The 23,749-nt window shown below is 42.0% G+C and overlaps 1 protein-coding gene across 1 annotated transcript in view; it reads right to left on the bottom strand.

Moving 5' to 3' along the window:
- The window catches only part of edil3a (EGF like and discoidin domains 3a), an 83,034-nt gene that overhangs the window by 47,918 nt on the left and 11,367 nt on the right, over positions 1-23,749 (bottom strand). The window contains exons 2-3 of the mRNA XM_084468047.1: positions 12,937-12,963; positions 6,020-6,148 (exon numbers count right to left, since the gene is read on the bottom strand). Coding sequence (XP_084324173.1) covers positions 6,020-6,148; positions 12,937-12,963 — 156 coding nt within the window. The remainder of the gene's footprint in view (positions 1-6,019; positions 6,149-12,936; positions 12,964-23,749) is intronic.

The raw sequence follows: 23,749 nt of genomic DNA, 5'->3' as shown, positions 1-23,749 counted from the left end.
TATGAGTATGAGTATGTAGATTAGCATAATCCAGTACTTCTTAAATTTCCCTATGCAACTTAAAGGCTTAGCAGGAGAAAAAAAGATTTAAACCAACAGAAACAGACCGTAGGCACTATGACTAAAGATATATTTTGGTTTATTGTGAAAATAAGTTCTAAGAAAATAAATTCTCTACGTACTTCCTCTTCCATCTGTGGAATAATGGCTACTTTTTTTCAGTTGCTTTTAGTCACACTATAACTCGATCTAAATCCAATTTACTAAGCTGCTCTAGACATTCATTTTTTTAAATACAGCCAACAACTAAATTTAAATGTGTGCTTTTATCTGTAAAATTAAGTTAGTTCCCCTCTTTCAACAGTTTCACCATAGGTGCTTAGAAATGTTAAAGCTCCACTGAAATTGAGCTTTGTTGCTGAATGATTAAAAAATAAATAAATAAATAAATAAATATATATATATATATATATATATATATATATATATATATATATATATATATATATATAAATAAATATCTTTCTTCCCTGGCCTTTTTAGTGGATTCACACAAGACCAAAGCCAAAGTATCAAGAGCTCCCGCAACCATCACTTTTAGCTCAAAGAGCAGCAACTACTAGCCCAATACAGCCTAAACCAAAGTATGTGTGCTACTAAGGTAAAGGGAGGAGAAGGGGGAATTAGTACCGAGGACTGAAACATTACAGCTGGGAGATCGAGCCAAAGGCAAAGAGGCTCTGGGAAAGGAATATGTTGTATCCTTGTCTTGGTTACGTGGTTATCGAAGGCTGCCCATAATCTTCCCAAGATGAATTGACTGACAGTAACGGCCCCCCTTGCAGCTCTGTATCAGGCCGCCGTGGTAAACATTGGCCCTGGCCGCTCTGGTTCCTGCGGCAGTGAAGCCGCCAGGGTTAACTCACCATGATGGCCAACTGTCAATACATGATTTAATATGAAGCCCCGTCCTGACCAAAAAAAAACTAAAGAAACAACATGCATTCCATTTTGAGCCTCAAATCAATCCAATCCTGTCAAGTGTATTTCAAAGAAAGGGCAGAGACTGATTAAAGATCAATAAAAAAAGGAAGGGTTTGTTCCAAAGGACATGCCCGGGACGATGGGGCTATTGAGAAGAAACGATGTAAGGCTGTAACACTGATCTTAAGCTAAAAATGAAAAAAATGCATCTTCTATGTCTTTTCTTTTGCAGTGGAGGTACAATAACACACCATAACAGTTCACAGACCACTACAAGTGACTAACACCTAACCAGACTGGCATCCTGACTTGCTTATTGTAAGCTGGATTTTCCATCAGCTAAGGGAAGAAAATGTCAACTCATGCACATAACGTTGCATACAAATAAGACTTGGTTAAGCTTGTACCTCCCAGAGTTGTTCATGGTTCACCATTTATGTTTGTGTTATATCACTCACTGAAAAATGCAGGGTATGTAACATTTAGTATTTAGGGTAATGCTCAAAAAGGTGTGAAATTGGATTCGGCCCTCCCAGACTAAAGCCAGTAGCAACAGTAAAGATTTAAATTTGGCTGGCACGTGTATCGTATGAAAGTATCAGGATAATGTATGCAGACCGCTAGCATGCAGGCTGACACAATCTTAGTCTCACTGGATGATCACGCTTGCATTCCATTTATTTATTTAGGTGACACTTTTATCCAAAGTGACTTACAAGTGAGGCAGTTTTAAGTGCTTCACGGTTTCTAAAAGCAACAAGATGCAAGTGCAGTATAGCCAGAGGAACCAAAACACATACTGTAGGCGACAATATTCGATGACAGTGTATACGCTAAAGAAAGTGCTATGAAAAACCAAAATGGAAATACTGAATATAAATACAGGCATGAATCGGCCCTGGTTTCTCATGCGTAAAGGACATTCTGAAGGTAGTATTGGATCATAACCCACTGTGTACACAGAAGTAGGCCTATATATTAATTTCCCTACATTTTTAAAGAAGAGCAAAGAGATAGAGATGGAGATCTTGAGCCGGTCATTTTGCATGAAATGGATTCTGACCTGGTGTTTTGATTGGAGTAGTGTGGCGATGATATGTATAAATTGTTATTTGCATATGAAGTGGGGAAGCAAAATCCAATCACATGGTGCAGACGGATAGTCCCATTCAGCTATCGTGTGAATGGCAGATATGGCTCAAGTCTAGCTGGACATATCTGAATACTAGATAATCGTCACAAAGTTCCTCTCTGAAACTTAGCATCTTAGGGATGTCCACGATAAGTCGAAGTAACGCTCGGTGTCTACGTGTCAACCATGTCTGCCGAGACATGAATCGAGAAAGCACTAGTGATAGTAGTGAGCTTGAAATAAGCATATAATAATTTGACTTTGCTTTTGATACTAGAATTAACTAACATTAAACATTGTGTGGCTTATTTCATTAAATCTGGTTCACAATTATTAACAGCAGTGGTGTGCTCCCCTTCACAATCAGTTGGTCTTTCAATACATTCTTTAAATTATATATATATTTCTGAAGCGTCGCTGACATGTCCGTCACTTCATTACGTCTCCCAGTAATGAAACCATGATCCGCCTGATTATATTGACTTGAATATGTCTGTACTTCATTTACAGACTTTAAGGTAAATGATGATGATGGCTTACTTGCCCACAGTAATCAGAAAGCAGATCGATAAAATAAATCTCAGGGACATTTTTTTATCCCGTCTTGACTGACGAATATCAATTTTTGATTATTTTAACTTCCAAAAGCTAGACCACTCCTATAACCGTCCCACATTCAGAACATGAGCGCTGACTGCAGTGATGCATGTCACACTTTTTTCAGCCCCATTTCAAACAGGATTTGGTGCTGATTAACCATTTCGGATGGCTCCGGATGGATTTCTAGGCTTTTAGTTTTTTTTAAATAGTCGACTAGACAAATAGCCCTACTTTAAACATATTGACAAAGCTGCTAGGAACCCCACTTGGTAAGGAACTGAGACAACTCCAAGACAAAGGGGAGGAAGGTTGACCTTGTGGGCGACATCGATTCACGATGTGCTTATATATCACGCCCACAGTGGCCGGCTGATAGGCGGCTGGTGCGTGTCAGGGAATCCATTATGAAAATGAAAACAAAACACAGTCTAATTATTAAATGTATGCTTGGCTAATGGTTTGCCTCTTCAGATTTTTTAGCAGAAAGAATGCTATCGCTTTTCTCCATTAATGAACATAAAACTGGAAGCAGAAATAGCTTTTACTTCTTGTCCGACACGTTTCGAGGACGAATAAAATAAATGGAAAAATTAGGAGCTTTACTTTCACCCAGTTAAATTAGAACAAACATGAATATGCAGTTTGGGCAACCAGTTCAAATCAGTTCCCTGCATAATGTAGGCAGTCTGACTATAGCTGCTTTCACGTATGGACGTACAACCCGCTATTCTCCAGACGGGCTGAATGTGAATGACATATCCTGACGTTGGACCTCCTGAAAAAGGACTACCCCTGAGGTAGTATTTTAGCCGTCGGAAATGTTAATTACCATATGTGAATCAGCAGTAGAATGTCGGCATTTCACACCAGTTGAGTGGGCGTGTTGATGACGCTTCGGTCTACGTTTGCATCGTCATTGAGTGGCACCCGCACCCTAAACAATAATCAGCCTGTTTCCTTTTGTTCGCTGAATGGTTTAAAAAATATTTAAATGTGGCACTGCTTTTCAGAGTCATTCGTGGTGAACGCTACATGATAGGTCTTAACATAACCTTCAAAATACACATCATACAATAAATTACAATATATGAGTTCACAGCTGCACGCGTAAATAGAAAATGTTTTTTTTTATTATTATGCTACGCCTTTCCTGCTGTCGGCTCCCAGACCGTAGTCGAGGAGCACAGGGGAGACGTTCCCTCCAGGGCCGATGTTCTCTCAGGGGTAACACCCTTCACTTTGACTGGCAGTGGGTCTGCTTATAGGTTTGAATATGGTCGGAATGAAGCGGCCACCGATTCTTGACAGGCTGGGTACTTTATTCTTAGTTTCACAAACTTTACAGTACACATTACACGTGCACAGACACACCGGACTCGTTCATTACTTCACTAAACTGACACACGCTACCGCTCGCTCTCCTCGCTCTCCTCACTCATCCACTCATTCACACACACACACACACACACACTGACATTCTCTCGCTTATTATTGTTAAGTTAGCTGAACATTATAGGGTCCCGTCCTTCCACTCCCTGACATTTGTCCCAGTGTTTGTTAGATGTGAAATGAAGCCAAAAAAGACGCTCTCTTCCTCCGGTAACATAGTAGTTTGCGACGCCTTTCTTGTTCGTTGTTTCTTTTATTTGTCTCTAACTCATGCTCCAATCTTTCATCGATTGATGCGGATGTTGTGGTTGCAATGGAACAAATGATGCATTGCTGCAGCGACATTGAAGATGATCGCGATGAGTTCTGCCCGTTCTGCCTCTGCGCTGTCTGCAGTCAAAACAAACCGAGACCCTACGTCATATCCCGCCCCTTGCAAGCCCGCCCCCCTAAACCAGCCGGAGATTCTACTGATGACTGAGCGACACCGATGTCCGCATATCGGGCATCAAGTGTGAATAAGTGTGAATAACCCTCACGGTCGAACCACCTGCTCTACAAATGCGGAGAAAAGATGGAGGACATATGTGAAAGCGGCTATTATAATGCATAACACGAGGGTGTTTTTCCTTTTCATGATAGATTGTCTTTGCTCACACTTTCTGTTTTACTCCTTAGAAACAATGTAGCCTCAAAAAACAGTCTTTAGATTAATAATCTATTCATCTAGGGGAATAACTGGCAATAACTCAGCCAGCAGTAGTAAAGAAATGGTTAAAAAAGAGGGTAAAAGAGACTGTAAAGGTTCAAAAACACCATGGTAACTGGCAACTGTAGAAATACTTTTTATAATCCCCTTCTGAAAGCTTGCACTCGCACAAATGAGTGTGAATCTCTTCAGTACAAAAAGGAAACAAGAAGCAAGGTGTGATGAGATCACCAGCCTCTGTTCTGCTATAACTTAGTAGGGCTTGCTTGATCTGAGACTAAGTATCTTTTAAAGGGGGTGAAACCTTTGTAGCATCAGTCACTTAGCTTCCCTACTCGAGCACTTTAGCTTTTTTGTCATTTTGTTAGAATCCAGTTGAGGAAGCATATATTGATGGGGTTTAAGGTCTTGCTGTTCATACCAAAAATACCACATGATTGAGTTTACGTTCTTGGTGTTGTTCTCGTTCATTCATTTGTTTTGTGTTTATACTTTGTGCATTCATTTACATATTAGCTATGTTTAAGTCCTAAATTTTTATAAGCTTAAGTTTTGAGTCGAGTATTGAGTATTGAGTCGACAAAATGCCGCCTATTAAATAATTGAATTTGACTTTCAAACAAAAGCGACAATTAACTGCTATACCTGCTGCAATGTATTGCAATGACACATTTTAATGAAAGTAACTTTGCCTTTTCAATGTGGAAATAGCACAAAGCGGAAGGTTTTCATATGTTGGGAGTGATATTCTTGAGAAAATAATGACTTTTGGTAGAGGAGCACATGCAACCTTTGTTACAGACTTTTCCCTTCATAATACAATGAATAGTTAGTGATCGTCGGTTGTTAGGAAGAAAGCAGGAATATTATGGAGAACAATGGTCCGGAACCTACACAGGGTGTTACCGCATGGCTTGTCACCCCCCATGAACGTGCCTTTTTAAAATAGCACGAAAGAAAGCCACTTCAGCGTTTCCCTTTCCCCAGCACAATCCCCATCATTTTGCTGAACCTATTATTTAAACAAAAGCTCCCTTCATGTCAGCTACACGCCAGTGAATCACTAACCAAGGTCATTACTCTGGGTTGTGAAATATTCAAACAACCAGCGTATAACTGGGCTAAAAAGCAGTAATGAACTTATAAAAGATGGATAAGTGGGAGCAGAAAAAAATAAAGAATCAATGGCTAATTGCCTGACTTACTGTGTTGGCAGTGAATCCCACTAAATCCAGGCGGACACTTGCAGACGTAGCCAATGAAGGTATCGCCCCTGAAGCTCTCGCTGATCTCACATAGTCCTCTGTTGTGGCAAGGGTTTGGATGGCAGGGACCTGGACAAGAGCACACCTAACATGTTAGAAACATCTTGCTTATGGAATACTGAACACTGCTACGTTGAATAATCAAACGGGATCCCCACTGTGAACACAGTGGGGATAAGCAATCACTGTTACATTTCAATGGTTACCAATAATGAGAATCATGATCATGTACAATATGCGTACAATACACAGTATATCACTACAAAACCAAATGCAGATACATATATATACATATATATATTCTCTGGTTATTCATAAAAGCAACAATATTAGTACCAGATTTGAGCTAAAAAGATTAGCAAGACACGCACGCATGCACACGCATGCACACGTGCACACACGCACACACACACACACACACACACACACACACACACACACACACACACACACACACACACACACACACGTATAGGAGTAAAACTATTTGACATGAACAAGGAAGACATGATGTGGCTGACAGGGCTTGAGATGACCTGAAATCAAATCAATAGGTAGCTGGATGTCAGTGATTACAAATATCTCTTCTAGGGACGGAAACCCTCATCACAATCCTCCTAGTTCTCAGAGGACTGCAAGGAATGGCTGTATGGCACACCATAAAAATGTAGTAGTACATTTAATCCAATATATGCGCTAGTAGCCTATATAGTCTACAGCTGAAACCTCACACTCAAAGAGTTCATGTGTTGCATTTAGGGCTTTACTGCCAAACTCAACATATGGTGTGCTATAAATACACAATATACAAAATGTTACATTCATGGAGGTATACTATGTAAGAATGGTGGTATTTTCTTGATTGATTATGCTTTGGGGTTATTGAATAATTGTTTGATTTTTTGTTGCGATTATTCTTACTTACTCTTACTCTAACTTTAATTTTGTTTAAATCATTCCCTTGCCAACTGTTCAGATAGAAAAAAGTGAAGTGCAATTATTCTTAATGAAAACAAATTAATTAAAATCTACAATACAAGGAGACACTGCAGAAGGGCTGACTTGAAAATAGTGGTTGTTTTGTTCTGGTGTGTGGAGAATAAATTATTTCTGTAAGGGTTTCACGGTTTATACCATTGTTTGAAGAAGAAAGGAGAATGTAATTCAAGTCCAAATCACTCTTTAATAGACAGAAAAAGTTCACAAGAAAGAAATCAATTAAAAGGATGCGCTGTCAAGGGCTGCCGATTTTTCAGCAATATATTACTTTAGCTGCTGTGTCCGCGTCAGGCTACCATAACTCTGACTTCTAAAACCTATACCTATCTAACCTGCAGTGTGGTCCCAAATGTAAATGACAGGGCCTTGATACATGATTATTGGATTCATAACTTAAGGCCTGCTGGGGGCTGCCTCATCTTTTATGCATTGGAGCAGCAGCGCTGCATGGGGACAGTCAAACTTTGAGGAGGTGGAGGCTTGGAAAAACTTGTAAATCTTTCCCGGGAGATGTATTAATGCAAACATGGACGAGGTGAGGACAATACTATGAAGTGGAGAGCAAGTCGTACCCTTGCAAGTTTATGGGTAGAAAATATGCTGTAACAGCATTCAGTGAGAAATGACAATTAGGATGACATGGAAAACCATTGCGTTACAAATTGACTGCACTGAATTAAATGTATTTTGTAATGACAAATTATTTTTAAATGATTTCAAAATTACAGTCTGAGCTTTTGTTTACATCTGCATCTAATTTATTTGTTCCGCTATCTCCAAATTAACATTTAACAACAAAAGACTGTTAAGTGGAAGGCAATCGCGTACCTTAAGTCATTTTGACAAATGAAAAGCCAATTGCAATGGACACCCCGATGCTTTCCAGCGAAATAGTGCAGCCTTGCATTAATGCATTATCTCCACCAGCCATACCCAATTAGTGTACATTCCGAGATGACAACATACTATTAAAATAATAACGATAATAAAACCCTACAGGAAAGCTTGCACTGTTCCCTGTAGTGTAGAATTAAGACTGTGCAGAATGCATTTCAGCAATCCTCCATCCAGTTCTCTCCATGTTAGAGGCTAATCTTGATTCAGTAATAATAAGATGAGGGGCTAATCAGTTGAACCAGGCCTCAAAGGCCTGGCTCAGCGAGAGAGACGGTGACAGGGTTCACATTCATTTTGGTTAGGCAATCTATGGTCCTGCCAACGCAGCCTGACAGCCTCCTTAATGGGGAGTGCATTAATCAGAAAAAGGTATGCAGGGAAAATGGTGGAAGGTGGGTTGGCAAGGAGGAGCAGTGGAGAGGGTGTGTTATAGTGCGAATGTGTTGTTCTGTGCCCTTAAAAATAACCCACAATTAATCATTCATGAATTGTAATGAAGCCTAAACATGAATTGTATGTTATGTATACATTTATTGGATTTGCATCAGCATGTACTGTATTTAGATAAAACATCTCAAATCATAATTTTGTTGATTTGAGGATCAGCACTGTGTTTAAACAAACATCTACACGTGCCAATGTAAACACATGCACACAATACCGGGATGCAATCTGTGAGTGGCAAAGCTGGCCGAAGCATGACCACATAAACATTTCCATGGATCTTGATGGATCTTGATGGATCTTGATGCTTTTCCCTTGGTCTAAGGTGTGTGTGTGTGTGTGTGTGTGTGTCTATGTGTGTGATGTATGTCTAAAGGAGAAGGTGAGGAGGGGAATTTCTATGTGCATGTCAGCCCCTGTTTTGTTGTACAAGCTAGCCTTCGGGCTGTGATTGATGGGAGCCTATGGTTTGTCCGGCAGGAGCTAGGTGATTTCTTTACAAGGCTGCAAAGAGACCAATCAATCAGTGGTGAAAACCAGAACAATGCTTAACACAGAAAAGCAGCCCCCGTTTATTTGCAGATCATTCACAAGGCTGGCAGTTTGGCAAGTTCCTGGTACGTCTGACTGTGTTTCTTCTTTTTTTCGGGATGGGAACTATCGCACACATCGTACCCACAATTGTATAGTCAATATTAATTGGCGAAACAGGATGAATACCAACTGCACTGCAGGGATCTAAAGAGATATTTTATTCTGTTTTAAGTTGAGATATGCATTGAAGTATTTTCTACGCAAAGCCAGTTGCATATTGTTCATGGTAAGAAGAGGCAGAACAATTAAGTGCTGAATCTCTGAACCAACCCTGTGATCAGTGAAGATCAGTATGTTGAACGGGGTCACTGCAAAGTCAGTGCCTTTTCCATTTCATCTCCTTTGAATCCCCGGCTGGCTGTGCATTGATTACGGTCTAACTCATCCCAGTCAAGTAGGTCAAGACAAGGGGTGACCATTTACTGTAGTGGCTGAGACCGTGCTCTCTTGCATATCTGGCAAGAAAGCGCCAGCAATCCCTTAATCTTTTCCTGGGTTAAATCCAGAAACCATCTCCCTGTGCAATTCATCGACTTGGGCATGCATTTTTGTAGCTACCTCAGCCATGTAATTGCAACCACTGCAATACAGTCTCAAAAAGTGGTGTAGGACTACTGACAACTTTGTCTACCCTAGAGTGTAATGTGTCTTGTAACGCTAAATAGCAATTACAATCTTACAATCTTGCCGTTAACTTAGAGGAGAAGTAGTCCCCTCTTCTGTTAATTCGTCACCATGCGACTCGTACGGACGTCTCTAATATAATAAATGTATTTATATATTATTCATAAATGGATGGTTGATTCCACTTTGCACTTTGCACTTTTTGGCGTCTGCACATCCTACAACAATCTTTTTAAAGAGGTTGAATCACTTAATATCAATTGATGCCCACAGCACGGTTCAAATGCAAATGGGTGCCCTTGGTGATCCCATGCGTGCTTCATTTGATGTCCCGACTGTAACCTTTGCCACTGTGTCCTGGTTAAAAAGGGGCCTCCTCTTAGTTATTTTAGATGATTACACTCAAAAGTGCATTTGTTATTCATCAAATCAATTAAAAAACCCGCCAAAATAGGTACGTTCTGTAACTCTGAGTCGTCATTGCAGGAGAAGCAGGAGGCATGTCAGAGACTAAATGCCATGGAAATGTCAGAGGAACCATGTCATAAAAAAGTTTTCATCGGAAGAAGCCACTTTTTCCAAAGTTGGGCAGCAGGCAAAGCCTGATATGCAAAAAAACGGACTAAAATCAAATCTAATATAAGTCAGTTAGAGAGTCTGGCTCTGAATATTTCAAGTCCTTACGTCACTGCAGGACTACTGTGATGTATCGAACTTGCAGACATTGAATCCATTATCTGCCAATCCATATTAGCAGAACAATTAAAACATTTTATGTAACCTGTAGAAATGACTTTCATTGTACCCATGAAAACACTCAACTGAAACACTCAAACACTCAACTCGCTTGACAACGATTCAGACTTTATAGAATACTGTAAATGCTCTACCTTAATTATGTCTCTGCTATAAACAAAAAAAAGTTAGAAAATGCTAGACAAGTAGATAAAAGCAATGCCTCTCTCTAAGAATTTCTCCCAGCATTTACAAGGATACTAGCTTTTGATAAAGCAAGTACCCTACTACAGTAGACGCAATGTGTTTAAAAGTGCTCAACACCTTCTTTTGAAGGTTTGATGAATCAAACACACAACCTATTTATTTTCAGAATTGTCCAGGATATTGGTTACATTTGGATTTTATTATGGGATGAGAAATGTGTGTTGCTTCACCCTGGATCCACCCCGACCGTGTAGAAACAACTCTCAAGACAAAAGGCGCTCGCGCCCGTCTATGGTGGATAAAAAGATGCAAGATGAAATGCCTCCGAAGGCGCTGGGAAGCATGCAGTTCTGAGGGCTGCAGAGCCACCATCTAATCCCAGCTCCACCAGTCAGAAGCACCAGTCATGATAGCACCAATGTGAAATATCACTGTGTGTTCTGTCTGCATATATTGTGTACAGTATACTAGGAATACCAAATATATTCACGTCGCTCAAACAAATACGTCTCTCGAATTGTACAATATGCCTAACCCTTAATACAATAACAGTGTTTTTTGTGTCTGAGATGCAGCGCCATGCACACATGGTGTATGGTAGTGCTCTCAACAGCTCAAAGTGAAAGTGAGCAAACCAGCCAATGGCTTTGTCAAGAGGGAACGCACTAAGAGATTCTCATTTTCCACTTCATTTCGTCTGATCGTTCATCATTTTCAAATATACTTGATTTTGAAGTGGCAATATAACGAAGCCGTCTGAGTGAGAGTGGTGTGAAATGGTGGGCAAACACTGCTTTCTTCCAGGTTTTAATACATCCGCAGTCCTAGCTCTGTCCTAGCACCGTCCTTTTTTGAACGATGAATACAGTCTACTGCCACCTGCTGGTAGGGAGAGTTCTTTCCTCTCACACAGGCGCATGAACGTACGTGATAGTTAGCCGTTGCGGTGTCTTCACGGCGTGTTCAAGTGCAACATTTTGGCAGAGACACAGGCACCGATCGACATTCGGCCAATGTCACGGCTAGTTTCTTCGAAAGGGCCTTTACATCGAAAGTTACGGGTGGTCTCAACCCTTGCACGGTTGGGTGACATCGCTTTAGCCTATGCCTGTCTACATTAAACATAAACATCAGAAACAAAGAGGTACATGAAAGAGGTAGTTTACAGGAGAGGCCTGTCAGTAACGTGACATGTTGTTGTTTTTTTCTATCCAGAGCACCACAAATTTTTGATGCCTGTCACATGTAATTTGAACCCCTGCATCGCTCTGCCCTGTTTTCCCCCCAAGTCCAGTTCCAGGTCACCGCTCAGCAGTCACACCTAATACAGATCTCTTGATAACTCTGTGTGTGTGTGTGTGTGTGTGCGTGTGCGTGCGCGCACGTGCCCCTGTAACAAACATCCTAACAATGAATACAATACAAGGAGCACTTGAGTAACGTGACTAGGACAGGTTGAATGTGTGTATGTCTATGGTGGTTAGCTCTGTTCTATTGTTCATTGTGAAGGGACTAACTGGTTCAAGGTCTCCTTTCACCAATATTTTGACCAAAGGGGATGACTGTAACATGGATCCAGTCAAGGAAAGTGTTTGGTTTTTAGGGGCAAGTTTAAAGTGAGTTTAAATTGCAACTTTTATCATTATGGATTATAAAGTGCACTCTAGCTAAATAAAGGAGTTGACAATAACAAGGACTTAAAAAAAAACTACCTGGGAATTCCATCTGCCTAGCAATGTTTAGCTTTCTTCTCAAAATTGTCAATAAGATTTCCTAAAATGAGATTCACTCTCGCGTTATGAGCCACAGATGCATTATTCAACGTTGACTTTTTCCTTCCTTTGAAACAAATCTGTTCAGTTATTTTTGACGGATTAACATAAATCACAAAGAAATACAAATAAAAAATAGAAAATACGGTAAAAATGGTTTCTGGTTTATTTGTGACAAATTGTGTCAGCACCAGTGCAAAAACACTTTAGAAGTAGTACAATTGAGGGATCTTCCATTTGACAGACTACCAAATAATAAAATCTCAGGTAGGTAGAGTGAATAAAAGATTGGTGTATATACGCTGCTGCCCAGGTCTGTTGAGTGGAACAATAGAGATGGTGAAGCCAATCGGGAAGATGGAAAAGGTAGAGTGCTTGAGAAAACAAGAGATCGCTGATAATGTGTGAATGTGCACCAGGATGAGACAATGGAAGTCCCCTTGGATGAAATGTCTAAATGTGATTGCACACACACCTCAAATGCATGAGTGCACATGCTTGCGTGTACGTACACACACACACACACACACACACACACACACACACACACACACACACACGTCACGGAGCATGAACATTGCCCACCTGGTGTAGTTGGTTCCTCGCCATCTGCTGCTGTAGAGAAAGACAGAGTAGGAGAATAGGGTGAAGAGAAAGGAGATCCGATTAGTTTTCCCTGTGTGGTAACACATAAAATAAATGTCTAGCATGTTGCTAATGCCACACATTTCCTTAATGTTTAGAAGCATTGCATTTGCAGAGTAAGATCTGAGGTATCACATATGGACGATAAACAACAAATAAACGGGCAAGAGCATATACATATTTATATACACACACACACACACACACACACACACACACACACACACACACACACACACACAGACACACACACACACACACACACACACACACACACACATGCATACACCCAATTCCATCACCTTCCAAAACAAATCCTGAAAGATAATCTAACACACTGTGTCGTGCAACCCCCTCCTCCCCAGAGCCACAACCCTGGTTGGAGGCCTCTGGCTAAAATGTGTTCATCATTCTGGACCACTGTAGGATTAGCCTGTAAGGCATACATACACGCCTCCCTGACTCGTAATCCCAGAGCTAATACCATAGCCAAGCAGTGGAGCCCAGGTCTGGCCTGTCTACCATCATTACCACAGAGCCTGACCTCCCTGCTGACATGCACCACTAAGACCTCAAATAACATAAAGGGGACAGATCACTGGATAGAAATAAGAGGGAAAACAACAGCAAATCCAGAAATATTTTAATTATTTTTTGAGAATTGTGACCAAATGTTTTGAGAGCATGCTCCAAAAAAAGCAAAAAAAAACAAAAAACAAAAAAACAGGCAGCCCCATTTAATACTAGATATGCATTATTTGAATGTACTTTTATTTGTTATATTTATTTAAACTAAACACAAACATACTATGGCTAAACTGACGTGAAATGCCCATCGGCTGGGATCATTATAGTTAAGTGATTAGTCTTCTGTTCCTGCTTGGTTTATGACACCGCCTACCAATGACCATGGTTCCCATGTAAATAAGGTATGACTATTATGGACATGAATTAATCTAAAGCACTGCATGCTCATTTTGAATTAGCATATGGGGAAAGGGGCAACAATAAATAGAGAAGGCAGGAAAGAGAAACGTCATGTCAACACATGGCACATAGGCCTTGATTCAATCATCATAATCTTCTGGCCAACTGACTTTCTGCAGCATTTCCAAATAAAGCACCAAAAACCCATTTGGATACATCTTTCTTTGCCCAGTTTTCTGTGTCTGTTTTGTTTCCTTTAGAGTTCACATACAAATAATGCTATGCTTCACAGACAGAAGACACGCTGCATTCCCTAGACGTGTTAATATGTTTGTGTCTGTGCTTATTTATGTCTGTGTGTCAGTGAGCGTTTATCACAACCACTAAATGGATATGATGTGAAAACTTTACAACACCCGACATATGGTTCTAATTCCGGAAATATGGTTATGACTCTACTGAGCTAAAGAAGAAAATGATTAACGTTGACACTGTGCTAGGAGGGATACGGACCACATACACATTCTTGAGACAAATTACCTCCCAAGAAGTGAAAGAAGTCTTGGTTTGGTTAAAGAAGGCCAAAGTATTTTTTTTAAGCAGGGAAATATATCTCATACTCTGAGATGTAATGTTGTACTCACTCACTGTATGACCCAGGAGATACACGCTTAGAGAGATAGATAACTAACAACATGTGAAGACACAGATAAACATCTACAGTGATGCCTAGTGTTGACTTGCAAACAGAAGCATTTTTCTGTTATTCCATTTATAGTTGTTATTGTTCCTTAGGTACAAAAAAATTAACGTTTGCAACTCATCAAAGTTCAGGTCAAGTGGAGTTCTAGTCATGTGACTTGAACATCCCAACCTCTAAAGGAGCATTTTTCATTTTCCAAATCCCAGAAGAGGTATCACTCAAATGCAGGATGACCTGCTAGCGGGCCATGCTTATACGTTCCTTAATGTTCCTTAATGTGATGATAGTTCTTCTTAGTCCTCATCATTATGAATATCTCAAATACATTGCTCAATGGCATACTACATAGCTCTTACCTCCATAATATTTGCATATTCCTTAGTAGAATATGTCAACTATGGAATATGTAGGCTTTTAATAGAAAGCCCATATATGTTAAAAAAAAAAAAGTCGGTTCTTCAGATACGTTGGTCAAAGTTCGCTTTTCAGCAGATCCATGTCCGTCCGGCATGATAAGCCATCATGCCGGGACAAACCAGTTTAATTTGAAGGACAGCCAGAGGGATGCAATAACATCCATAATCTAAACGGGAACCAAATGGTCTGTCCGGCGTAGAAGGGCTGATATGACCTCAGGGTGTACAAAATAGATAACGTTCAGCAGACATGCATGTTAAACATAGTTTCGCTGGCGAAGAGACAATAGGCATTTGTCATTTGAGGCACATGTACTGTGTATATATATAACCACAACCAACACACATGTATCTACTTGTACATGTTACACAAGAGGTGGACAAAACAAATACAATCAAGTCAGCAATATATATACAATGTCTACTATACAAACTGTGATGCATAACTCTGTTTTGGCAGATCACATGATCACATCCTTTTCATCCTTTTTTCCTCATCGTCATTTGAGCCTCATCCTCTGATGACCTCAAAGCATTACAGGAGGCCTTGGATATTCTGGTAACTGCCTTTTAGTTCTCAGAAAGCCATCCATTGATAGACAATCATCTTGTAAGTCAAAGATATAAATATCCTAGTGCTACAATTTAGTTCAACAATAGAAAGAGGAGTACGGAAACGGGGCATTGGGGTAGAGCTCGCAGGTGTTTGCGGGGGCCGGAACTCATTTTCCTGGTAAAGACCTCCGTGGCAGGCTGCCAGGAGGGGATGAGAGCCCAGGGGGGAAACGCTGAAGCTACCAGCTGTGGTCGGGGCTTGTTGGTTGGCGGAGATAACTATGCAACATTGCCGGGACTTCAGGGACAGCATCCTTGGACAGGCAGACTAAGGGGCCAGCGGTGCCTGTCGCAAAGGAAAGGGGGCCGGAGGGTGTGTTTAAAAATTAGTCAAGCGTCACTGTGCCTCAGCGTCCCTGGGGTAACCCTATAGATTAACTATGAGGAAAAAGGTCCGGCCTGTAAAACCAGCTCTTTAACCTCTCCGGGGTGTATGGAACCAAACGGCCACTGCTAACCCAGCCTATATGTGTTTAATGTAACCCTAACCCAACTTAATCGCCGTGAACTTTACGTGGATGTGACAAAGTGTCAGTGGATGAAATCTTGCAATATAAATAAGGAACACTATGAGACATAAAAAGTGAGTGATGCATATTTAAACATTGAATCATAAACCCTCTCGTAACACTTTTTGTGTGTGTGTGTGTGTGTGTGTGTGTGTGTGTGTGTGCGCGTGCGTGCGTGCGTGCGTGCGTGCGTGCGATGCACTCGTGCACTAGCAGCCATGTATTAACAGAATTCAGGTGAGATTAACATAGAACAGGCTCACCCGTTTCTTTGCGTGGTCTGTCTATGGTTGTCGCACAATATAATACAGAACCAACCTCATTACACAAGGTGTAACGTCACGCTAAAATCTACCATCTGACATCCACTAGCAAGCAAATGCCATGGCTTTGTATTTGTTGAGACTAAACTTACACCTTGTCACTGGCAATGTGTTTGGTTAGGGAGGGGGGATGTGCGTTTTCATTGCAATGTACATGAGCGTATTTTCTGTAGTTTAATATTCAACCAATTGGCAGTTTGACTTATTTGTTATTGCCCATTGAAAGACAAAATCATATTGATCGAGAGCTGAGAGTAGCATTACATGCCTAGGAGTTTGTATTCGGCTTTCTGAAATACAACCTGCTTGTTAAATAAAATGTTGGATTGACTTTGATTAGGGGCTCTATCTGGTCCTATAAGTGGCAGCCAGTGACATTTGGCCAATTGGATTCATCAAAACTTTGTTGAATTATAATGCATTCTGTGACAATGGAATTATTTATGCATTGAAACAAAATGCTTTTCGGGGTAGGTAATCATTCACACCTAGCAATTCACAAGTTTCCAAAAACATTTGTAGACAGATTATCACCACATGAATGGCAGTTATCATTAAGGATGTGGATACTAAATATAATGACTTTTTGTGTCTCATTAGAGTAAACGATAACATTCTCATAGGCAACTTTATTGAAGGCTCACATGGTGCCGGCACTGGAGAAGGTAATAAAGTTAGTTAGAAAAGTTTAAAAAGTTTAAAAAGGTCAAATTGAACTATTTCCACACTGCATCACAGACTGCATTGTGTAAATCAGTATCCCACACATTTTTATTAAATGCCATATTTAAATAAGATGAGCCAAAACGGCCACACTGTACAATGATTCTAGTGACTATATTACAAGAAATGTATAAAGTTGGTGTCCTTGTGTTTTATTACTGCAAGACCCATGGCATCATCGGTAAGTAAGAAGCAATCTCAGTAATGGATTTCTGCTATCCATGTAGCAGTTGTACAGTAACAGTGGACTGACCAGCAGAGCATCTCCAGTCTCAGGACTTGACATGACCTAAAAGATAGAATTATCTATGATATGCAATAACAAATCAGCCATTTACTCAATGTGGATTAACTCCATTTAAAGCTGCTTGTAGGTGACAAAAGATCAATGCAAATTTGTATTTTGAGTAATTGATCTTTAGATTTATTTTTCCCAAATAAATATTCCCAAATATGGGAACCATTGTGTAAACCTGGCATCAGAAGACTAGAGACCAGAGGAATAATCTGTTGTCATATTATGAAACCAGGCGTATGCTAGAGTTTCACTGGAGACATCATCCATCCATATGTTTGTTCTGCAACAGTAGCATTAATGCACTCAGTGTTGCGTGGGTGGTTGGTGTAAAATGACTCACACATTTGCAGAAGCCTTGGACTTCTTAGAGAAGGAAACATCATTGTGCTAATGAGGAGGATACTGTTAATCTGATATTAAGGTAGCACATACTGTCTACTGACACTGTAATCATCATAATGAAAAATTATAATAATATAATAGTTGTTTAGCTGTTCAGTCTGAACAAAATGCAAGAACTACAAATACAACCCTGAATAACATCACATTATACATTTAAATGTACCAAAGGTATCCATTAAATATATTAATGGTGTTTTTTCTTCAGCAAGCAGCTCAGTTAAGGTATTTTTTTTGTCCGTGTACATAATACAGATAAATAAAAAAAAAATCATTTGAGGGCACCAAGTGCAAGAGAATGGAAAAGTTGCAGGCAAAATAAAGCAAGAAATCTCAAAACTCAACAGATGGGCTTTATTTCAAGAATGACAACACGGAACACCTCACCACCTGTTGTACATGCTAATACCATACTCTCAAGCAAGGACAGTACACGTATGCCAAACGCAGTGGAGCAAAGCGATTATGTTTTTAAAGGTCCCATGGCATGCTATTTTATGGATGCTTTAATATAGGTATTAGTAAGCCCCTAATACAGTACTTGAAGACGTTCAAGAAATTCAGCCTTGGAGAGCCTTGCAGAGTTACAGCCACTACGAGCCAGTCCCACAATGAGCTCTCCACAAACGTGCCGTTTGGCCCTGAGCAGCTTGCGGCCACGGTACCATGCGCTAGTGTTTACAGTGGAACACTGAACACAACAGTCCTGGAGCTCTATATCTAAATAATATATTATATTTAGATATCTATATAATATAATATATATTATCATGGTCAAAAGCTGTTTGCGCCTCCGGATGATATTATGAATCTCAAATGACTGCGTTGGGTTCTCAGACGCCTCTGGTTCTTCCACTTCCACGTCAATATTAAGTACAGACTGAACCGCGAAATGGAGGAGAAAGGGATTGTTGCCCGCGATTGTTGCCCGGGGTTGTCTGCGTCGTGTTGGTTGAGAAGGAATTGGGAACCGCGACATGGAGGAGAAAAGGATTGTTGCCCAGGATTGTCCGTCGGAGCAACAATCCTTTTCTCCTCCATGTCGCAGTTCCCAATTCCTTCTCAACCAACCCGACACAGTCTAGTCTTTTCACCAAATGGGAGCTTTATGCAAGCTTGCGTTATTGTGTTGCATGTTATGTGCCATAACACCAACAGCAGAACGGTTATCCAAATAACAAATAACACTTGTGTTACAGTGTGTGTATTCACACACACATGTGGAGCTCGCACGGTCCTAGTTCATTGTCTCATTGGCGGGCCAAATTCTCTGGGCGGGCCAAGCAGAGAAAGGGGAGGTAACCTGGTCCCGTATGACGTCATAACGGACCGGAAGCCAAATCGAAGCGTTTCAGCGATCCTTTTTTCAAAGACGGAGTAAGATAGCTACTTCTCGGTTTACACCTAATGCAATTTTTAGCTACTGGGGGACCATAGGGAGGCTAGGGGAACTCAACTTAATGTTAGAAAACCTCAAAGTGAAATTTTCATGCCATGGGACCTTTAAAAGTTGGTTTACTTTTTCAAGATCATATCGATGACAGTTGTTTCTAAACATGCACAGCTGTGTACACCACAACCTCACTGACCTCATAGCTTCAGTATTGCATTCCACTGTGCTGTTCACTGGTTCTGACTGAGGTTATATGCTCATAGCCAAGCCTGAGGCCGGGATCACTTCCAATGGTATGTAGATGTAGAGTTTTCATATGCTCACACTTCATCAACATACATACTGCCCAAATGGGACATTACTTTCTGGCAAATTGCTTTTGCAGATTTGCCATTATTAAAGAGAGATAAGTTATGTTATTGATCAAGCTTTGGTTGTCATTAAAGCATGTATGTATAAATCGAGACTGATGACAAACAATCAATACGTTTTCATCCAATTAGTGTGCTAAAATACTGCATCACTGCTCTCTAGCTTTGTATTTACTTTGAATACTGGAGAACTATGACAGCTAAGCGCCCAAGTGCCCTAAAACATGTGCATCCACATGGGAAGGCCACATTGACCGGTTCATATAATTTAGAGCCAAGTCCTTCAGCAAGCAATGGTGGGGCTGTGACCATTCTGTTACAACTTACAATCCACAATGGAGAGTCCTGTGGTAGGTGAAGGCAATTTTGGATGTGAGAAAAACACTACGTCTTTCCTTTTTCCTTTCTATTGCTAAAATCGTGTTTTTTCCTCAATCACAGAATGTCAAAGGATAAAGAAAAATCCATGAAATTGTCCCACTTATTCCTTCTTTGCACTAAAGAATTTAGAGGCCACAGTTGTTCATTTTCTAAACGGGAAGATAAACCCTTGAATCAGTATTTCAAATGGTTGTGTAGAAATGTGGGGTGTGGGGGGGGTTGTTGTTTGTGGGGAGGGGGGGGGGGCACAACCACCCCTCCTAATTGGGTGTAATAGCTGGAGGGAATGAGCTTGCTTTGGCCTTAGGGCTGAAGCGGCGAGAAGAGAGAGACGATGTTTAGAGAATACAGTGAATGTAAACATCCCAGCGGAAAAAAAGAAAAAACAAAGAAGGCTGTAGCAAGCCAAAACAGACAGGGTCGGTTCTCTAAGAGAGACAAACCTCAAAAAGCAACACACAAGGGAGCTGTAAGATTTAACGCGGAAAAGTTGTGTTGTTTAAGTTAAGTTAGTATGAATATAAATCTCATGCTTGCACATGAACTTTAGACCATTTAGTATATTGTGTTTTGTTAATGAATTCTCTTTACACCAAGAAACACCCTCAGTACTATGTTGATTACAAACAACTCACTTACATAATTGCCAGGGTCAAAAAGAATCATACAGAATAAGGAAATCAAATTCATTGTCTATGCAATCATAACCAATAACACCTCATGTTGGGTAAAATAAACACTGTTATGGTCACCTCTAGTGAGACACAAAGCTACCACAACCATGCACCATTGAATAAAGTCTGTGCAACCATGACTGCAAAACTACTGCAGTGTTTTCCACAGAAGCGAGGCTTGGCATGGAGCCAAACACATCATCACAGCTATGTGGTTAGGCTTTGGTCACTGCAAGGTAGCTCGGTGGCTTCTCTCATCCTCTTTCGCACTCCAGAAAACCTTCATACCTAAATATACCTTTAATGGTCCTACTGTCCCATAATTGATTTTGGCTCTGGTGACATCACTGTCTTCCATTAATTCAGAAGGTGTGAAGGGTCCCTAATTTCACAGGCCATAAATACATGTTGTACGTACCAAAACGAACCACATTTGTGGGAATTTCCGTCTAACCATGTCTAAGTTTTCCCTGATGCACTCTGTCTATTGGGAGTCACATAGCAGTTTGTGGTATTTTAAAAAGAAACGGCAGTCAGTGGAAAAAATAATTCCATTACATACAATATTGTAAGATGGCTACACTTTGAGACTAGGAATTCAAACATGGAAACAATTGCAGCGTGGGTGTCACGGTCTCTCCTGCCAGCTCCTAGCTGCCGCTAGTTTCGCTCCTTGTCCATCTTGTCTGTTCCTGTTTGTTGTCTCAGTGTTTCATGTGCGGGGGCGTGGCCTGCACATTCCAGCGCAGTTCCCCGAACCAGCCTCGTTAATCACCCGCACCTGACAGTCATCTCCAATCAGGATCACCTGTATATCTACCCCAGCCTTCCAACCACTCGTCGCCAGATCGTCAGTTGTTCTACCATGTTGAGTAGCTTCTTGATTCTTCACCCGGTATTCCTAGTTTCCTAGTTTACTCGTGTTCTAGTCTGTGCATTCCTGATACTCTTGTCTTCCTACCAGCCATCACCATCACGACCACCCTTCAAGCCTGCTCTACTGCCGGAGTTACCATCACCACCGGATCGTCGGGTGTGGCTGTCAGTTCGGCTGCCAGCCGACTCATTCCACCCCGGTTCGGACCACCCGGTCCGTGGAGCTAGGATTACCATCAACGGATGCAACCACCAGCACCAACCATTACCATCCGTGGATTAATAAACTGTTCAACTGATACCTCTCTCGTCTGTTGTTACTCGTGCCGTGCGCTTGGGTCCTTCCCGTCTTGAATCGTAACAGTACGATCTGGCCAAAACATGGACCCAGCCGACACAGGTGACACAGCCGTTTCCTTGGCCGCTCGCGTAGCGAGTTTAACCGTGGAGGTACACCGCCAGGGCGTCCTCGGGGAAGAACATTCCCGGAACCTGAGGGAGGTTTCCGCAAGCCTAAGCCGGTTTGCCACTGCTCTGTCGTCCCTCGAATCCCGGGTGGCACTTCTGACTCCGTCGTCTGGTTCGTTCGCTGGTTCCCCTCCTACGGCCCCTGTCGTTCGCCGGGAGCCCTACGTTCCAACTCCGGCACCATATGAGGGCGACCCAGGGTCTTGTCATGGCTTCCTTCTCCAAGTAGGAGAAGGAGAGGAGAGTAGGAGAGTTTTTCAGCAACAGCCGCTCACCTACGACACCGAAGCCTCCCGCATCGCCTACCTCATCGCCTGCCTTCGGGGGGTAGCGCTTACCTGGGCTTCGGCACAGATGGACCGCGGGGGTCCCGAGGCCTCCAACTACCAGGCTTTTACGAAGGCAATGCGGAGGACCTTCGACCATCCAGTTCGGGGATGAGACGCCGCTCAGCGTCTTCTGGATCTACGCCAGGGTTGCCGCAGCGTGGCGGAGCTCGTGATCGAGTTCCGGACCTATGCGGCAGAGAGTGGCTGGCGTGACGACGCATTGAGAGACGTTTTTCAGCGATCACTGGCCGACCACCTACGGGACGAGATTGCGTTGCGGGACGAGCCGTCCGATCTAGAGGCGCTCATAACTCTGGCTATGCAGCTAGACAATCGCATTCGGGAGTGAAGGAGGGAGAGCTCCGTCCGGACCCCGCCATCTGTTCCCTTCGAGTCCACGACAACGAGACCTCCATCGCGGGTCACCGACACTTTCCGAGCATCTCCGAGTCTTCCCGACCCTGAGCCCATGCAGCTGGGGCGCGCGCATCTAACCCCGGAGGAGCGCGACCAGCGGCTTCGGACGGGTTCCTGCTTGTTTTTTGGACCGAGAGGTGGCACGACAGCTGGGAGTAGACATCATTCCACTCGACGTGTCGATGGAGGTGAGCGCTCTCAACGGAATGCACCTGGCCAGGATAGAGCATAAGACTGCCCCCTTGTCCCTGCTGCTTTCCGGGGACCATCAGGAGCAAATTTCGTTTCATCTCATTGACTCACCCCAGTCTCCTGTAGTACTGGGTCATCCCTGGCTTCGTCTTCATAACCCCAGTTTAGAGTGGACCTCCGGTAAGATCTCTGCTTGGAGTACCCACTGTCTATTGAACTGCCTACGTTCCGCCTCAGCACCTGCGACAGCCGCTCCACAGCCCGTTCCAGAACCCCCGGACCTCACGTTGGTGCCCCAGGATTATCATGATTTGGGCCCGGTTTTCAGTAAACAACACGCACTATCTCTGCCACCACATCGCCCGTACGATTGTGCTATTGACTTACTTCCTGGTTCCTCTCTCCCTAGCAGCCGCCTGTTTAACCTCTCTCCTCCTGAACGAGAGGCCATGGAGGTATATATCCGGGACTCTCTCACCGCAGGGCTTATTCGTCCCTCATCCTCACCGGTAGGGGCAGGGTTTTTTTTTTGTTGCAAAGAAGGACAAGACCCTTCGTCCCTGCATTGACTATAGGGGTCTCAATGACATTACGATAAAGAACAAATATTCGTTACCTCTCATAGACTCAGCCTTTGTTCCTCTGCGGGGCGCTACCATTTTCACTAAATTAGACCTCCGTAACGCCTACCATTTGGTTCGCATCCACGAAGGGGATGAGTGGAAGACGGGCTTCACTA

This window comes from Micromesistius poutassou (assembly GCF_964030765.1).
Source record: "Micromesistius poutassou genome assembly, chromosome: 5".
NCBI classification, from domain to species: Eukaryota; Metazoa; Chordata; class Actinopteri; order Gadiformes; family Gadidae; genus Micromesistius; species Micromesistius poutassou.
The sequence above is the reverse complement of the archived record's forward strand: the minus strand, read 5'-3'. Positions and strand labels throughout refer to the sequence as shown.